At 41.8% G+C, this 18,396-nt stretch overlaps 1 protein-coding gene across 2 annotated transcripts in view; it reads right to left on the bottom strand.

Moving 5' to 3' along the window:
- PKD2 (polycystin 2, transient receptor potential cation channel) overlaps positions 1–18,396 on the bottom strand; it is a 50,467-nt gene that overhangs the window by 20,381 nt on the left and 11,690 nt on the right. For both annotated transcript variants that reach the window (XM_032498322.1, XM_014551297.2), the window contains exons 3-6: positions 10,515–10,648; positions 8,760–9,010; positions 4,936–5,160; positions 2,294–2,522 (exon numbers count right to left, since the gene is read on the bottom strand). In XM_032498322.1, the coding sequence (XP_032354213.1) occupies positions 2,294–2,522; positions 4,936–5,160; positions 8,760–9,010; positions 10,515–10,648 (839 nt within the window). The remainder of the gene's footprint in view (positions 1–2,293; positions 2,523–4,935; positions 5,161–8,759; positions 9,011–10,514; positions 10,649–18,396) is intronic.

The raw sequence follows: 18,396 nt of genomic DNA on the forward strand, positions 1-18,396 counted from the left end.
AATAAGAAAAGTAGCAGAGTGAAGCAAGTTTTCAAAGAAATACTTGCAAAATTCTGTGGCTGCTGGGCTAAGAAACTTCCTCAATTTCCACACCATCAGCTATTTTTCCAGCGATCTTCAAAGTGGGTACAAGGCAATTCACTGAGGTGTGGGAAGAAAATATTAAAACTTCTAGGCAGGTGATAAGAAACTGTTAGAATTCTATTTGTATTTATTTTTATCCCAATATTTCAAATTCTATGTTGGATATGTTTTCATAAATGTACCTATTACACCACTACACACACACACACACACACACTTTATAAATAAAAATACATTAGGGTGCGTCATAAAAGTTTTCACTGATGTGTGTACGTAATCAAAGAAGCTGAATGCCACTGACTAGTCTTTTGTTGACACTGAAGGTATTTGCTTAAGAAAGGGGAAAACTTACTAATTAGCATAATATCACCCTCACCTTTTTACCACTATTCTCAGTGACCAACATATAAATAAATCCATGTAAACTAAAAAAGCAGGGTTTGTTTCCTTAGGGCTCCAAACAATAATTGTTTCCTAGGATAATTTTCAATGTATATGGACTGCATTCTGCCATCATGAAGTACAGAAATATTATGAAAAATGATTTCTAGTGTCTCCTTAAATACTGAAATTCTTCTTAACGCTGTCTACTGTTAGCACATTGAGAATTTGGGTATCAAGAGTTTAGCTACAGGAACTGTGTGATGTTACACGGCCACCGTGAAGGGAAGGATGCACTTCTAACTGCACCAGGGCCAGAAGGGGTCCCCGCTTGTACTCTATAGGAATGCTCGTTTGTGTAAAAGTTATTTCTAAAGTACACATGGATGTGGCTAGAGGGGCAGTGTAGTTAAGAGGGCTATTGTGAGGATTCAGTGAACTTCTGTATAAGAAAAGTACTTGGAACTGTGCTTAGCAAGATTGTTTCTAAATTGTTAGCTATCATTATTATTATTATTACTGCTCCTATTAATATTGTTACTGCCATGCAATATACATGTATATAGTTTTTATGTTCTTATTCTTTTACTTACCTATGAGTAACATATTTTCTATGTTTAATAACATATAAAACAAATTAAATAACATGTTTTCTACATTTTACCAACCAATTCTAGTGATGATTTGATAATGATTTGATGTCAGTGCTTCACAAAGCCAAATGAATTTTTGGTTGGGGGAAAAGAATATTGGTCAAGAAGGAGGATAATAGAAGACAGAGTGCCCAAAGAGTAATGCCCCACTTACTAAGATTTCAGAGGGGCAGCTCTGTCATTGGACAGTGGAAAGGATGGTGGACTTTTAAGCTGTAACAATTAAGCATGTCATTATAAGCTTATATGCTTAATTTTTTAAATGATTAACTCATGCTAATTAATGGTCTCTTAGGATACAAAGCTATTACAATTTATCCAACTTCATAATTTTTTTTGGTGGGGGAAGGTAATTAAGTTTATTTATTTTTAGAGGAGGTACTGGGGATTGAACCCAGGACCTCATGCATGCTAAGCACACGCTCTACCACTTGAGCTACACCCTCCCCCCCTAATATGCTTATACGCTTAAATGCAAAAGATTCTGTGTTATTGCCAAAGGTAGAAAAGCTTGCAAAAACACATTTTTACACTGAGACCTCTGGGAGGAAATGATTAAGATGATGCTGAAGAGAAACTGTCTTGAACAGGTGTTGGAAGTTATCATAGAGTCACGGGCAGGCAGCGAGGTGTCATAGTCTTAACTCGATCATAACTCTGCTTTATGAGTTTCTTGTACCTCATATAGAAACCTCCCTGCAGTTTAAAATTTCCTGCAAATAGTGCTATTTTAAACTGCAGGGAGCTGCCACCTCCAATATTTTCTGGATTTTTTTTTTTTGGCCATAACTTTACACATGTGCAGAAAAACATAAACTGATTTTTGTTAGCAGTTGAAGAAAAGTATCATTAGCAAAGAACAGAATAAACAGAACATTGTTGTCTCCCTCACTTCTCAAATGGCATGCCCAAGCCAAACGTGATTTCCTAAGTTATTCTTGTTATTAGTGTGGCTAAGTGAGAGCTTACTGTGAATGCCACCCCCCACTTCTATATTCAGAAGAGTTATTCACGCAAAATGAGAAAATAATTAGTAACACTGAAGTTGATATCATAAAGGAGAACCTTCAGATTCCCCTTCAGGACTATCAAGACCCACAACACCGAGGAGAGCAAAGACTAACTAACATGTTTTAATAACAGAGTAGGGAATTTGGTGTTGTTCTCGAACCTACCACAATGATCACCACATCCAGACAATTCCAGAAACTCCTGAAATAGTGTAGCCTGTGAATCCGAATTTCCAGTATCTCTTCCACCACATAGTAAAGGATAAAGAAGCAAAAGATGATCTCACAGGCTGCCAGGAAGAAATCAAAAGTCGTGACATATCGGATCAGCTTTACAGGCTGAAACTGCCAAGATGGAATCACACCGCCTGTTGCCGGGAATTCGACCAATAACCTGTGTTGCAATAAGAACAATGAAAACAGTAACAACAACAACAACAACACATGGATGCAGCCAGGCAAGGACAGCGACTGTTCCGTCCCTGTCCTCAAAGGAAGTACAACTGGGACCACAAATCACCCCAAACGAGTGGCAAATGTTGTTTTATCACAGTCAGCGACTCCATATGTGTAGAATTTTGTGCCACAAAAGGAAGGATGCTTCCCAAGGCCTCTCAGACCAGAGATTATTTCTCCTCAGTCTCCAGTTTAACTTTCTGGTATGTATACAGTTCAAAATGTTGTATACTTTTTTTTTTAAATAGAAGTTAAGCAACAAATAAGCCTTTCTAGGACTTCTATTAAATGCAAGTCATTTAGATGGGCAATGAAGGACACAGACAGATATGTCATCATTCAAAACATGCACGGTCTGGTTGAGAAGTAGCATGTCTATTTCATACACGTATAAAGATAGGGACTGAGTTTTTCATTCATGTTTTTGATAACCCTTAACCAGCTTCAAATAATTTGCCGAGCGGATACTTATTGCTACCCTTCCCAGAACCTTATAGTGGATCGGTGCTCAGTAAATGTCTGATTGTCTGAAACAATAAAATGTATGTTTTAACATTCATACTTTTGGCACTGATCTTTAGTACTTTACCGTAACAGAAGTGAAGCTGCTTCTTGCCAAATTCCCACTTGGAGCTGTCATGCTGAGAAAGTTAAATGATTCACTTAAGGTACAACTTCGCTATCACACTAGAAATTTAATCTCTAGATCCTTAATTTCAAGACTTTTAAAAGACCTGCAGTCAGCGATTAGGCTTAACTGCCTCTCCCAACACAGGATGTGTAGTGACTCCTAGAACCTGAGTGTCTCGGGCTCAAGCATGAGCCATAGTCAAGTACAGGCAGGGACTACAGCAAATGAGTACTGGGCAAAGAGGCGTGACACATTTTCCTTCCTCTGCACTATCAATCTTCTGTTTTCTTCCTATTGGATGTGTTGGAGAGTAGGGGCAAGAGCCACAAACTCAGAAGAGTAATACTGAGCCTCGTGACAGCCTCCGTGTGAACTCACGAGGGCAGGAAGTGGCTTCTGTGCTGAGTCATTTCTCTCCACCCATCCTGGTTCTGCATCGTCATCCCCTCCAGAGACTGAGACAACACATAGAAATGAAGTAACTGCCTTGACAGAATTCACTCTTAAAGTATGGGGAGGAAGTGCAAGACACACTCATCTATATTTTCTATAAACAGGTATTTCCTTAAATGTCAATCAGAGTTGCCAGCCTGCTTTTAATCTCTTCCTGTTCTCGCTGGAATCATTAGGAAAAGTTCACTAATAATCGCAATAGATTTTCATTCATTTCTAGTAATAACTACTACTTGATTTAATGTGATATTATTTTCTGCAAAAGTCGTTAGAAATAGGAACTGGGACAATCCAGTGGGCTATGTAATGCAGAGTTGAGCTTAGCCTCAAAAATAATCACAAAATAAGGATATTACAAGAATGTATCCTTCTTATTTGGTGAGTAAATATATGTGCAATAATTCATGTTGGCAACGTTTGGGTGTTGTCACCATGTTCACCAGGAGGAAGAAAGCAGGTGAACTCTGGATCCACCTTGCCTTGTTCTACTTTATTAATAGTGCATATCACCTTCTATCATGCTATTTAACTAATTTGTTTCTTTTATTTATTGTTTATCATCTATGATTTCCTCCTGGTTGAACGCAAGCTCTGCAAGGGTGGGGACCTTTATTCTATTCACTGATGTGTCCCAGGAGCCTTGAACAGTGCCTGGAATGTATTAAGTGTCCAATAAATGTTTCCTGAATGAATGAACAAAAGGCCCCAGACAAGCTGGTGGGATCTTTGTCAGTTTCCTCACTATCACGAGTGGTCATAATGGTAACATCACAGAATCTGTAGAAGGAACTTTAGGCACCTTTGGTAAATCCTGAACGTGAGCAGGTACCGGGTATCTTACTTACCCAGGCATAGCCCCTGACTACTGTGCCTGTGTCCAAATAGCGTGGGCATCAACTGAGAGTAGGAAATTCAGGGAAATGAGTCAAGATTTGATGGCCGAGGGGCTTGGGAATGGAGCATGGAGCACTGGTCAGCCTCATAATGGGAAAGGATAGAGGTTAGCGAAACACAGTGGGAAGGTTCCAGCTTTGGGATAAACCAGACTTAAGATTCTTCCCAACTCAACATTCAAGGATCCCAACTTCTTTCCCACAAGATATCCCTCTGCCAATAAGCTTTTGGTTTTCACCCCTTGTTGCTATTGGCTCTGATCCTTGACATTCTCTTTTAGCCAACTGCAGGCAATGGTTTTCTGGCCTTTCTCCAGACTAGGATGTACATACAAACACACAGGAGTTGGGGGATGAGTGCCCCTTGTACACACCTGATCACACAGAACAGGTTAATGTTGGCGTTGTACACTGAAAAATCAATAAAAGTTGCCCTGGTTCCTCGGTCCAGCCAGCCATTTTTCTTGAGGTTAGCAACCTGAGCAGCTGTTTCTTCTCTTGTCCTTGACAAATCCAGGTAGTAGCCAGCTCCACTATATGTTGCAATCATTCCCCAGTGGCTGCTCCCATTCAAGTCTTTTTCACTTGTGTAGATCCAACTAATCAAAAAACAAAACAAACAGGTAAATCAGTGGAACATTTGGGGCACTTACAAAGACAGTTGGTTCCTGGTAAGATACAGTGTGTAATAAATAAATATAAGTCTCATCAAGCAGGGTAATGTGCTTGCCGTGATGCTTTGCAAGTGCTTTCTTCCATAATTTTCACACTTATTATCCCCACTTTAGGAATAAGGGCCCTGAGGCTTAGGTCAACTCAATCTCAAATCTTTTGAAGGGAGAGTCAGGAACCCACACCAGAACTGTCTGTCTCCAGAGGCCTGAGCTCTCAGCCCTCAGTTGATGTTTGCCTTCCTGGGGTGACTTAGGAATTATGATGATTCTAGGCACCCAAAAAATTGCAGCCAAAAAAGGTACAAGTTCATCAAGTCACTGTCAGCAACTGAACTAAGTACGACTCCATACAGCATCTGGGAACGTAATCCACCAATATCTACAGAGGCTCTCAGGAACCAGATGCTTCTCGGGCATTAATGAGGATATAAAGATGAACCAAGATTTTTTCTCTCCCAAAATGATAAGCAGGGAGAGAAAAGTTGTAATTAAATGATGAAAATAAACCTTAAGGTAGATGATACAAGAACCAACAGAGATGCACAGAGAAATTGCTCAGGCCCATCAGAGGAAAGCTGACCTTCCTTGCAGGTCCAGCCACGGGACAGGTGATGCAGAGAAGGCCTGGGAAGAAGCCGTGCTAGACCCGGGCTGTGAAAGGCAAGCAGGATTCAGACTTACACAGGTGGCTGGGGAGGGTGTTTGCAGGCCTGAGCCAGGCAGGGCCAGAGAAGGACAGGGCAGCCGGCAGTGGTTTGGGTTGGCTCCCAAATGATGAGGAAAAGAAGGCTGAAAGGCAGACTGTGGTCAGATGGTGAGGGGCAGAGGAGGTCTCTGGCAGGCACAGAACTGGGTTACTCTGGTGGCTGGGGTGGTAAGAAACAGCGGGCTCCCGGGCGGGCAAGAGTTAACACAGCGGGTGTGAGACCCCCCTTCCTTCACAAGGCCTGCTCGCAAGGTTGGATCTTGGCTGACGTCTGGAACTTGAGTGATGAATGACTCCCTACACTGATATCAAACTTCCTGTACGTAGAAAGAGCGGCTCACTGTGCAGATGCTGTCGGTACAAACCAAGTGGCCTAAGCCAAATGCCTGCTTCCCCCCGGGAGTTTGAGATCTGGGGACGTGCTAGGCAGAAGCTGCCTGTGTGACCAGCACCTAGTAGACACTCTGGTCTCTGATGAGCTTCTCGGACATTTTCTACATGTTGTCACAACTTGTTTTGGGGGGGATGAAGCCCGTCCTGTGTGGCTCGCTGGGAGAAGACTTTAGGAAGCTGGCACTTGGTTTTCTGCAGGCTTTGCCCCACGTGCCTGTCCCTCTGTAGCTTCTTGCACATATCCTTTCTCTGCAATAAAACTTAGCTATGAATATATGCTGAATCCTTCTAGCAAATATATATATGTGAGCCCTTCTAGCAAATTACTGAACCTAGGGGTGGTCCTGGGGCCCCTGATATAGCTGGTTAGCTGTCCCTGCAAAAACTGAGGGTTTGGGGCATATTGAATTATGGGAGCTGGTGGGACAGATGGGCAGCAGACAGACCTGTCTTCTATCACTAGAACGTAAGCTCTGCTAAGACAGAGGGTTTGCACCTGTTTTGTTTACTGCTGTGTTGTCACTCCGGCCAGCACCATTTCTAGAAAAGGGAGACCTTACTGGGAACATGCCCACATGCTAACGCGCAGTATATTTGTTGAAGAAATGATGAATCGTCAAATAGAGACGAGAGTGTAAGCCATCTGAACATCAAGGGAAAGAGTATAAAGAAAGAAAAGAGAGAGATCTGACTATGGAACCTGGGCATGAGAGAGAAGGGGGATGCAGAAATAGGAGAAACCAAAGTTTAGTGTCAGTCACCAAAGTCAAAAGAACAAGCAATCAACACAGCTGCATCCTGCAGAGAGGCTGAGGAAGACGGCAACCAGTGAATTGGCCAAGTGGACAGACCCACTGGTGGCTTCCAAGAGAGGTGTCCAAAGCAAGGGCTTAAGTTTTAAGGGGTGAATCAATGGTATGGAAAAGAGAAGACTATTCTTTTAATAAGTTTGGAATTGAAGGGAAGGAGAAATGGGAGTAACTCAGACTCTGCAGGACCAGGACGGTTTTGACACACAGAAGAAGGACCCCTTCAGAAGCCCACTCTGTAGTGGAAATCACTTATTCATCACGCATCCAACCAATGTTTTCTGGACATCTGTATCTTCCAGGCACTGCTCAAGGCTTTGGAAATACAGCAGTGAACAAAACAGAGTCCCTGCCTTCAAGAAGCTTGAGCACTGATGGGGAGACGAGGACAGCAAGATGGTACCTTAACACCTTCATTAATATGGAAGAAGCAATGTGGTGTCATAGAATGAACATGGGTTTTGGAGTCAGGCTGGTTAAATCCCAGCTTGGTTCCATTTACTAGTGGTGATCTTTGGGTAAGTAAGCCTCCATTTTTCCTTCTATGAAATGAAGATGATACCTGTTTCAGAGTGGTCCTGTGAAAAGCAGATGAGATAATGTATGGATTCACTTCTTAACTAGCATGAAGTAGAGGCTGCTTAAATCTCTCTTATCAATGACATGTGTTAAAGTAAAATATGAGACAAGGCACCAGAGTTTAACTGTATGCTTTTGCATTGCAGGAACCAGAAAAATGAGCACCAGAGAGCAAACACTATGACAGTCTGGAAAAAGTGTCTTTTGGGATTCAGTCTAAATCTGATGCTGACTGTTTGTTATGGGTCCTAGTTCTAAAGAGGGTGTGTGCTGGGTGATAGACAAGGAATCTGGTTATGAAAAAGGGGTTTGCCTCCATCGTGTGTAAACTAATCTGGATTCTGGTATCTCATTTCCCAAGAAAGGGATCCAGATGAACTGGCAGAATTAGCTTAATCAAACTTAAAAGACAGTTCTAATCACAGTGACTCACCCATGGCCAGTGCCCCAAGAGGTCCACCATGGGAAAGTCCGTGAGCTCCTCTCATTTTTTATAATAACCACAGTAATTCTAGAAATAATGACTGTCCTCCCCTAATACACAAGATGTTTTGAGTATTGTTACCAAAGAGCACTAAAAATCCCTGCAAATATGCACAACAGAGATACGTACTCAAAATCATAAACAGACATTTGAGGAGAGGCTTTAAACCAGACAGAAAAACTGCAAGTGTAAGCTTACTATACACTTTAATTGTACTCTGAACAAAAACTTATTCCTAAGAGTTAATAAAAAAGATTTTCTGTACCAGAAAATGTCCTAGTAACAACTGAATGAACCGTGTTACTGGATCTATAAAAACAGGATCCAGGTATTTTAGAAAAACCTCCGAAGGCCCAAGTAGCTTCTTTCCTATGGGTCATATGGTCAACCATTTAGTCTTTGGAAAAACATGTATGCAGAAGCTACAAGGGCGTAAAAAGCAGAGAAAACTTGAGAAACCGAAGTTTGGCCATAGCCTTAAGTATAAGCATTGAAGGCATCTTCTCCTTGGTGAAGGGGTTAGAGACTGAATGAATGAGCCACAGACACTCACGCGGTTCCATTTCTTGGGCCGAATGGAGCCCTGTCTTCACTGCTGACAGAGTAGACGTCGTAGCACTCGGTAATCTCGTCTCTCAAGTCCTGGGGAATGGAACAGGACCCGTTTCTGACTCTGAGCTGCCGTATCCGCGGGACCCCCAACAGGAGGTTCTCGCAGTAGATGAAGCTCCGGTTGTCGGCTTCGGTTCTGTTGCTGGGCTGCGCCTTCCAGTACAGCCCATCCAGTAAGGCGCCTTCTGTGAACTGAAAGCAGAGGCAACAGTTTTGAAAAGCTCCAAGCTCAGCAGCTGCCTTGCTCCTTCCTGGAATGCTTGCACGACCAAAAGACTGGCAACTCTGCGAACACGGGAGAGTGACAAGGGTGGGTTCTGCCGTTGAACAGATTTGGTTGGATCTTGCTCTGTCATTTACTTGCTGGCTGTGAGGCCTTGAGCATCTGTAATATCTATCTTCTGTCTGGTGGCCACACCTGGCACAGAGTGGATGCTTTGTAAATGGCAACTCTGATTTCTACTTTAGGACTGAAGGCTGGGGAGAGGGTGGAGCTTGCATAAATGCACAACCACGATCACTGTCATTTTCTCTGATTAAAACAGCACCCCACATAACCATGGTTCATAGCCACTGGAGAGGAGAAGACTGTAGTTCTGATTACAGTCTGCTCTCTAGGCAACCTTTTAACTGTCTGGCCTATTTTGTCACATGGTCAGCTCTCTAACCCCTCACCTCTCCTTCCTCCCTTCCATTTTCAGAGTCTGGCTTTCCTTATCATGGAACTGTGTAAGCGTGAGAAGTGTCTCATTAGTTTGCTCCTTGGGAAGACAGACCCAGTCGTTTCTCAGTGTCTTATCCTTATCAGACGACCAATAGAGATGGAATGACCTACCCCACTGAGGTGGGAAAGATTCACATTACACAGGGGTGGTTTTGGACGCCAAGTATTTTTAGGCATTATTTAGTGTATTTAGTTCTTGTGATCCACTTCCTCTACTTTTAAAATCAACAGCTCTGACCCCAGGGTTTAATAAGAATTTTAGAAAGTATCTCCCCAGGAAGAAGCAATCATTTCCTTTCCAATTTTCTTCCTAGTTTTCTTAGATTCTGAGCATGTCTTCCAGATCAGTTTAATATTTTTCCTATAGTATATCTCGTCCTCTATCACTGTGTTAGAATCTGTGACAATTTGGGGAGGGGCTGGGTTGCATTTTATGTTAGAGATTTTTGAAAGATTGGGCCTGCCTTGTATCAGGCACTGTTCTAGGGTACACAGTACCATCGACAAAGAAACAAAAACGAAAAACAAAGCAAGACAAAAGAATTAAATTCTGCTCTTATGGCGCTTACATCCTACGAGATACTCAGAAGATTATTTACGGAATTATGAATGACTAGGGCATATTATCAACTAGGGCAAGGAAGTCTGTCAGGCAAGAAAAAAATGCCAATTTTTCTTACACTTTAGCCTTGTGTAAGCACTCTGTATCTTAGTTTCTTCATTTACAACTTGGCACATAATACTGGTACTTATTAGGTTACTAAGGAGGTTCAGTAAGGTAAGACATGATACACTCAGCACGGTGCAAGGCACCTATCCTCGTGGTCTCAGTGGAATTGCTAACAACTCACCGTAACTTTGAACATCTCAACCCAGTGTTAAGCACATGGCAGGACCTGTAGATACCGCTGACCTGAATATTATGAAGCCCATTGAACAATTTCTAGTGATAAAGAGGTCATTTGTAAATACCTTCCAGAAGTCTTCCATTGAAGAAAGAGTTTTAAAGTTAGTTTTCTCCGTTTTGGACACTGGGGTGTCTAGGAAGAGCTGCGACATTGTCCGGGTGTAGTAGTACACGCTGGAGCTTATCATCCCGTAGGTCACTGGAAGACAGACAGAGCCACGTGAACTCCGCAAGACGCTGCAGCCTCACGCACACACTCCTGGTGGACGCGCGTAATGTCCTTCTTTCCCTTTCCCTTTCTGCCAGGACACCTCCCTGGCTCTCTGGCTTTTAAAAGAAATAAATTAACGTTGGCTTATGTGAAACGAGACTGGCTTATTCCTGAACATCAAATGAAGCCATCACACACCTCTACTTGACACCTGGGACTTCCAACATGCCCTTCAGTGTCACCTCCCACCATCTCCCTGGACAGACCCTCCACGCCAGTGAGCCTGAAGCCCCCCCCCCCCCAGAGGCCACGCCGAGCTCCTCATCCTTCGGCTGTGCCCCTGTTGCTCACTCTCCCTACAAGAGCTCGGGCACCCATTCTTGGTTCGTTCCCAGATCAATTCTCCATTCTTCTTGGCCCTGCTCCGTGCCCTGAGGCTGACTTCCACAGACAGTACCATCGGGCTCCCCTGCCTTCTGGTTTCCAGTGAATTCAGCCAATAGGAGGCCAAACAGGAGATCTAGGGGCGCAAGAAGGGAGAGGTGAATTTGTTCCCCAACCTCCCATCCCCTAACTTCCTGGATGCGGCTGCTGGGGGAGTCTCTTCTACCCCACCGATACCAGGTTCATGCCACGCCATTCCCACCTTTTGTCCCTCCAGACCTGCAGGTGGGAACCGTTCCCCAGTGCCCCATGTCCCCTGTTGGCTCTTGTAACAGTGCCACACTTCCCTAAACAGTCCCTTCGTTAAACTTCCTTTAATTACCACCTTGAGTCTCCCATCTCTTTCTTTCTGGGATGTGGACTAACACAGACACATCTGCCTCCCATCTACCTATCAAATCTTGTATGGCACGCTCCATACTCAAGCCACATCTGGGCCATGGAGACTTGCTGATCATACCAGCCCATTAGGAACGGTCCTGGAGAAAAGTGGGGAGATAATCTGCAGGCCTACTACGTCACAGGAGATCAGGGTTTGAGTCTGGGTCATGCCTCTTACTTGCTATGTGACCTGGGCAAGTTGACCAAACTTTCCAAGCTTCAGTTTCCTCTTCTATGAGATGGGGATAATTAGCTACCTTATCGGATTTTTTGGGGTGCTTAAATAAAAATAATTAAAACTTATCCAATACAGTGGCTGACAGTTAAATGTCCCGTAATGGTGATTCTTCCTCCTTAACCAGATTGCTATAACAAATCTATTAAAAATTTCAGCATTTTAAAGAGTGCTGTCTCACTCTGAACTCTAATAATTGCAGGAACAATATACTATAATTCCTACTATTAGCTGACAAAAAGCTTCAAGAGGAAAGAAACATTTCCCTTTAACACTTCCTTTGACCACAGAAGTTTTATACTTCTTTTGACCATAGTTCTCAATACCCAGCAAGCAATTAATATTTAGTTGATTCTGTAATAATCCGCAGGCATCATAACATGCATTTTTAAAGCCTCCTATTCAGTGCTTCAGGGATTAAATGCTATTTAGCAAAGTATTTCCCTCACCTAGTCCCCTCCCCACCCAGGCATCATAGAGAATTAGGATGAAAAGAGAGGAGTGGATACTAGTGATCCAAACACTAGTGTGTCTCAGAGTTCATCTCGAACAGTCAATGGAGCAATAAATGCACACAACCACACGGCTCGTGCTCCCCATCTAGAGGGGAAGGGACGTCTTCCAGTCCCCTCAGGCAGGCTCCCTCACCTGTCCCTATGACCCACTCACTGGGACAAGAATACTCTTCCAGTGTTACATGACTTGCCTCCTTTTAAAACTGTATCGGACCAGAGTTAAGGATTTGGACTTTTAATCCAGTCACATTTATGGGACAAGGTGCTAGATGTGAAGATGAGCAAGATGTGATCTCTGTCCTCCAGAAGACGGGCTCATAGTATCCCCAGGGGGAGTGCTCCCTGCCAGCTCCCACCGAGGGATGGACATGTACTATGTACTCCACAACAGCCTTCTTCGGATCCAAAGCTAATACCATGCTAAAGAGTAGTATTGAAGGCTTCCTAAACTAGACTAAACAATTACTAAATAGATTTTTTTTCATTAGTGAAACTAGAGTTAGCTTTAGATTGACTGATTAATATAGAATACTCTCGAATTTTTTACCTGTGGGTTTTTTTGTTAAAAAATTATGATAAGCTAAATTTTTTGATTTATAAATGTGCAATGTATATACACATATATACACATACATATATGTATTTTAGCCACTGATTTAAAAATATATCTCCTTTACTGTCCTCTATTTTTAATACTGATTGCTTCTGAAATTCTCAGGACCTGTATGGAATTTAATGGCTTCACTTAAAGGGAAATGATACAGCCTCTTGGTTATGCAGCGCCACCTGCTGGACATCCAGAGAAGCAATGCCATCTGGCATTGAAGGGATGTGGATTCTAACACATTCATTCAATCAGCAGACATTAACTCAGTCCCTCCCTTGTGCCAGGCAGTGGGCTGGTCCATGGGACATCTTCAAATAACAGCTCCACACGCTCCAGGAGTCAGCTGCACCATGAGTCCATCTAGGCTGTAGCTAAAGGACCCCTGGGATTTGGAGTCAGAACGATTTGGGTTTGAGTTTCAGCTTTGCTTCATCCTTAAGTCAGCCTCTGTGTTCATAATTGTGGGTCTCGGTGTCTTGGGATCTTGGACAACTATTTAACTTTTTTGACCTTGAGTTTCATTATGTAGAAAATGGAGATAATAACATTTCAGACTTTTGTGTAGTTCACCTGGAGAAATGTATGTAAACACGTATTTTGCATACTGTTAAATGCAATAGAAATATAAGACTGTTACATGAGTTCTCCTTTCAGTCCTTAATGGGAAAACCCCATTTGAAAGGTAATATTCACCCTTTAAATGAACTTAATTGTAAAGAAAAAAAGCTACAGCATGAAACAAATGACAATCAGGAAGGAGAGGAAATATTTTTTAAAAATATAAGGTAAAGGACACATGTATATCCTATGTGCATATATTTTTTCTGCTATTTAGCCCTTGTCTTAACTCCTAAATTCAGTTTTCCATAAAATAAGCCAGAAGAAAAAAAAATCACAGCATCGCCAACTAATCAGCATGTAAACTAACCAAAGCCATCTTATAAACATGGTCTCATTTCAAAATAAACTATGGACACCATTTTATTCTTAATGTAGTTGAAAAACTATAGGCTCAAGTACTAGAAACTAAAAGCAAAGGAGAGATGTCCAATATAACAAAAAGAAAAAGGAAAATGAAAAGTAATGGGAAAGCATAAAAAGAGAGGAAAAAATAAGATGGCAGAAATTTGACAAAGGCATGAACTGTGAAGAGTTTAAACTCACTATATGGCAAAGTCTTAAATATTGGTTAAAAAATTAAAAATGCATCTTTAGAGTTTTTATGAGACCCATTCAAAATGAAGCTAAAAATAAAGGAATGAGAAAATACGTATTAGACATACATTCAGGATAAAATATTCTTTAAGAGGTGTTGAGTGGTGGTATAATCCTCTGACAAAGGTGATTATACAGTGAGTACTGAGTTAAAGAAAAAGGTTATCTTATGTTGAGAAATGATACTTTACACAATGATTTACCTAGAGTAAACTACTATGTATTGAATAACAGTATTAAGATATATAAAGCAATGCCTTCTAGTAATATAAGGAGACTTACCAAAACCACAATTGTAGTTGGAAACTTAAATGTATGTTTCTCAATCTTTATCAGAGAAAGGAGACAAAAATGATCTAGGGATGTTAAGGGTTTTAATAGAATATGTAACAATGTATAAACATCAAACTTAATACTGCACCAACAGAGATCACTCATACTCTTTTTCAAATATCCCTGGAATATTTAAGAATTAGTAATATTCAAGGCCACAAAGACAACACACGTCCCTAAAGTTAAGAATCAGCCAGGCAGGTGTCCTTATAGAGATGGCCATGTGAATTATCAGGCGTTAAAGGGAGCAGGAAGGGGTACACTGGGGACTGGACAATTGCACCTCCTGGGGAGTGATGGAAATGTTAGCTATCTTGACTGCAGTAGTGGTTTCACTGGTGTAGACGTCTATCGGAATTCATCAGTGTTCATCTGAAATATGTGCAGCCTACTGTACAGGAACCGTACCACAATAAAGGTGTTAAAAAAAACAGGGACCAGTGGTGAAAAAATAAATAAATAAAAAATAAAGAGGTGGCCACGTGAAGAGAGGGACACAGGAACGCCCTGTGGAAGTGGAGGCCTGAGGCAGTACACGCCAAGGATACCAAGGATACCAGAGCCCGGAGAGGCAGGGAAGGATCCCCTCCAGGCTTCAGAGGGAGCTGGCCCTGCTCGTACCTTGACTGGTTTAATCTGGTTTCAGAGACAGCAGTCTGGAGCCAGTGCCTGGGGGTCCTACAGTCCAGACACTGGATCCCAATGGTATTCAGAGCCAAATTCTTAATATTTAAATACATCTCATCACCTCCCCCACCCACCCTACTTAAAACCCTGGCTTCCCCTCACCAAAGCCTACCAGACCTGCAGGGTCTGGGCCCTGACCACCTTTCCATCCTCATCTGATGGCTCTCTCTCCAGGCACCATCTGCACTCAGCTTCCGGAAGGTTCCGAGCTCTTTCCTGCCTCAGAACCTTCACTCGTGCAGTTCCTTCTTCATCTGACCGGCTCCCACTCTTGCGGCAGGCCTCAGAGAGACCCTCCCCGTAGGGCTCCCTCCTTCCCAACTGTCTTCTTTCTTATCACTTACCATGTCTAAGGGCAGGGCCTATATATGTTTTAATTAAGTTCCTGAACAGTCATTTGAATCAATAAAGGAATAATCCAAAATAGAAATGATAAAGGTTAGAAATAGCGACAACAGCCACACATGAAGAAGACGGATGTGAGAGGCGCTACAGAGGAAGAATCAGACGGAACGATCCCATGAGAAGAGTGAGGGAAGGCACTGAGGACGACGCCCAGGTTTGGGGTGAGCGGTTCACAGGGGTGATGCTGACATTGCCCAGACAGAGAACATGAGCAAAGCATTCTGGACGGGCGGGATGATGAGCTGAGGCTGAAGGATGTTAAGGCTGAGATGCCCATGCCCGTGAGATGCACCGGTGGGGATGTCCAGTGAAAGCTGGCATGAGGCGTGCAGCTCACGAGAGAGGTCTAGAGGGCCTCGCGAGTCCCCAGCGCACAGGAGCAGCTGAAACTGTGGGAAAGGTCACTTACAGGGAAGGCCAGTCACCCAGCCACAGAGAATATTGTTCAAACACGTTTCAGAAAGAAAAAAATTAAGAAATGAACAGAGCAAGGAAGAACACAGGAAGAAAGGGAGTCACAGACACCAAAGAGGGAAGTTTCTAGAAAGCCGAATGCATTGGGACCAAATGCCAGAGAAAGGCTGAAAAGAGTCCATGAAATTTGGCAATTAAGAGGTCTCTAGTGACCTTGGTGAGGGCTTTCTAGGAGGCAAAGGGGACTGCAGAATAAACTGAAGAGATGAATTAAAGTTATTAAAACCCCCAAGTATTTTAATCCAGTTTGGGTTAAAATTCAAAGGAAACTGTAAGTGACAAGTTGTGACAGAAATCTTTGAGGGAAAGAGGCTGTCAACGTAACTGCTTTTGTGAACACCTCTATGAAGTAGTATTTCTTTTTTTCTTAAAACAAGAGAAAAGGAGATGCAATATTTACTAAGTTACCACAAAGAAATAAAGAAAAGAAAGCTATCACTTGGAGGAAAGGCCACGTTAAAAGTAGTATTTATCTATGAACACACATTTCTTGTTACTGTAGCTTTTGTTCAGTTCATCAAAGAGGACAAAGTGCTTTCCAGCCGTCGTCGGTCTTCAGTAGTTACTTCCCACGGACTGCAGCCTGCGAACTGAAGACTGCACGTGTTGGGTGTGGGAAGCTATGTGGGAAGATGGAACGTTTGTCGCCAGAAACTGATTCAGCTTCCTCTAGTGTGATGATTAACCTACTCACTTCGACTTCACTGACCTGGTTATCAACAATTAATCTGCAAGGATTCTCTTACAAATTAAGAAAACTATCTCTATGCTATCATCCTTGAGAGATTTTTACAAGTAAAATAAAATACTCGTTTCTTTTTTAATTGACAGATAATTGACATACAACATGGTGTAAGTTTAAGGTATATAATGTGTTGATTTGATACTATCCATGTTTCCTTTTTAGAATACCAGGCAGTCTCCTTTTTCCAGAAATAAAAAAAATGGAGATTCATAGACTTCTTCTTAAAAAGGCTCTTCCTGTCCTAGGACATATCATGCTGTATTATGATTATGTTGTTTATTTCTCTACTTTCATTATTTCTTTGGATACCAGTGAGTTTGAGGTTAAAGACTTTCCTACACTAATCGATAATATTTTCTACTGTGTGAAATACGTTATATTTTCTACCCTGTAAAATATTTACTAAAGTCTTAGCGTTTTACTCAGTGACTTGTGGGTTATAGATGTGTTAAAATCTTAATCCTTTGTTATATTTCTTATAACTATTCTTTACAGGTGTCTTCTGCCTTTTAATTTTGTCCATTTCTTTGACATATAGAAATATAACACTTCTATGATGTTGACTCAACTTTTTTTGTGTGATTTCTATTATTATGTTTAAATATAGGAGATTTGAACAACTGCATAAAATTAATAGAGAGAGTAGGAAACAAGAAGTTGCAAGTGTATTTTTATCATAGACTCACCAAAGACTTTCCTTGGCCTTTTTCAAAGACCTTCTATAGTACTATTTATTCCTTTCCTTAACTTCAGCATCTAATTCACACAAAGAAATATCATTACTATTTATAACAGTAACTCATATATAAGTACTTTGATGATAAATTCATAGCAACCTTAAGTTTCAAGTAAGAATAAATGCTAATCACCAGGAAAGCGGGATTATTTAGTTTCCATGGCATTCCTGTCCTCATGGTTAAGCAGACTGATTCTGAAGACAGAGGGATGAGCACCAACACTGACAAGATGGGAAATAAGCTCCAGATGGGCACACAGCTGCTCCAAATGACTGTCCAAATAATCGGACCTACAGGTCTTAGAACCTACTGATGAAAGAATTCAGCCACTGTCAACAATCTTCGGGACAAATTTTGCTCTTATTACTATTATATGACAGAGAACATCCTAGGATCTTTTCACATATTATTCCTAATCTCCACAGAATCTTTCAAAATAAGTATTCTACAGATGAGAAAACAAAGGGTCAGAAAGGTTAAATAAGTCACTCAAGCTTACCTAGTGTGTAAGTGGTGGAGCTGGGATTTGAACCCAGATCTCTGTGAGGCTAAAAAAAAACTGTACTTTTCCTACCATGTCAGGCTGCCTTCCAGAACCCCATCTACTTCATATAAAGAGTTTCCAACATGCAAGGCACAGTTATCTCACTTACCTACAGTTATAAGTTTGATATTATCAGTCATTTGATATTGATATTGCTGGTAAGATTTAAAACTGGTAGTTAAAAAGATGGTTTTGAACAATAGGGAAAGGACTCAATCACTAGGAGCCAGTAAGGCTTTGCTAGGAGTAAATCATGCTTGCTTATCTTCACTTCCTTTTTAATTTGGTCAACAGCTGATAGATTAGCTGCTACATCAGAGGAACAGTGGAGTTATTCAGACAGGCACTTGCAAAAATCTTTCTTATCCTATTTCATGAACAGTCTGAGCTAGATGATAATATAATTCAGTGCAC

The sequence above is a fragment of the Camelus ferus genome, chromosome 2 (assembly GCF_009834535.1).
Source record: "Camelus ferus isolate YT-003-E chromosome 2, BCGSAC_Cfer_1.0, whole genome shotgun sequence".
Taxonomy (NCBI): domain Eukaryota; kingdom Metazoa; phylum Chordata; class Mammalia; order Artiodactyla; family Camelidae; genus Camelus; species Camelus ferus.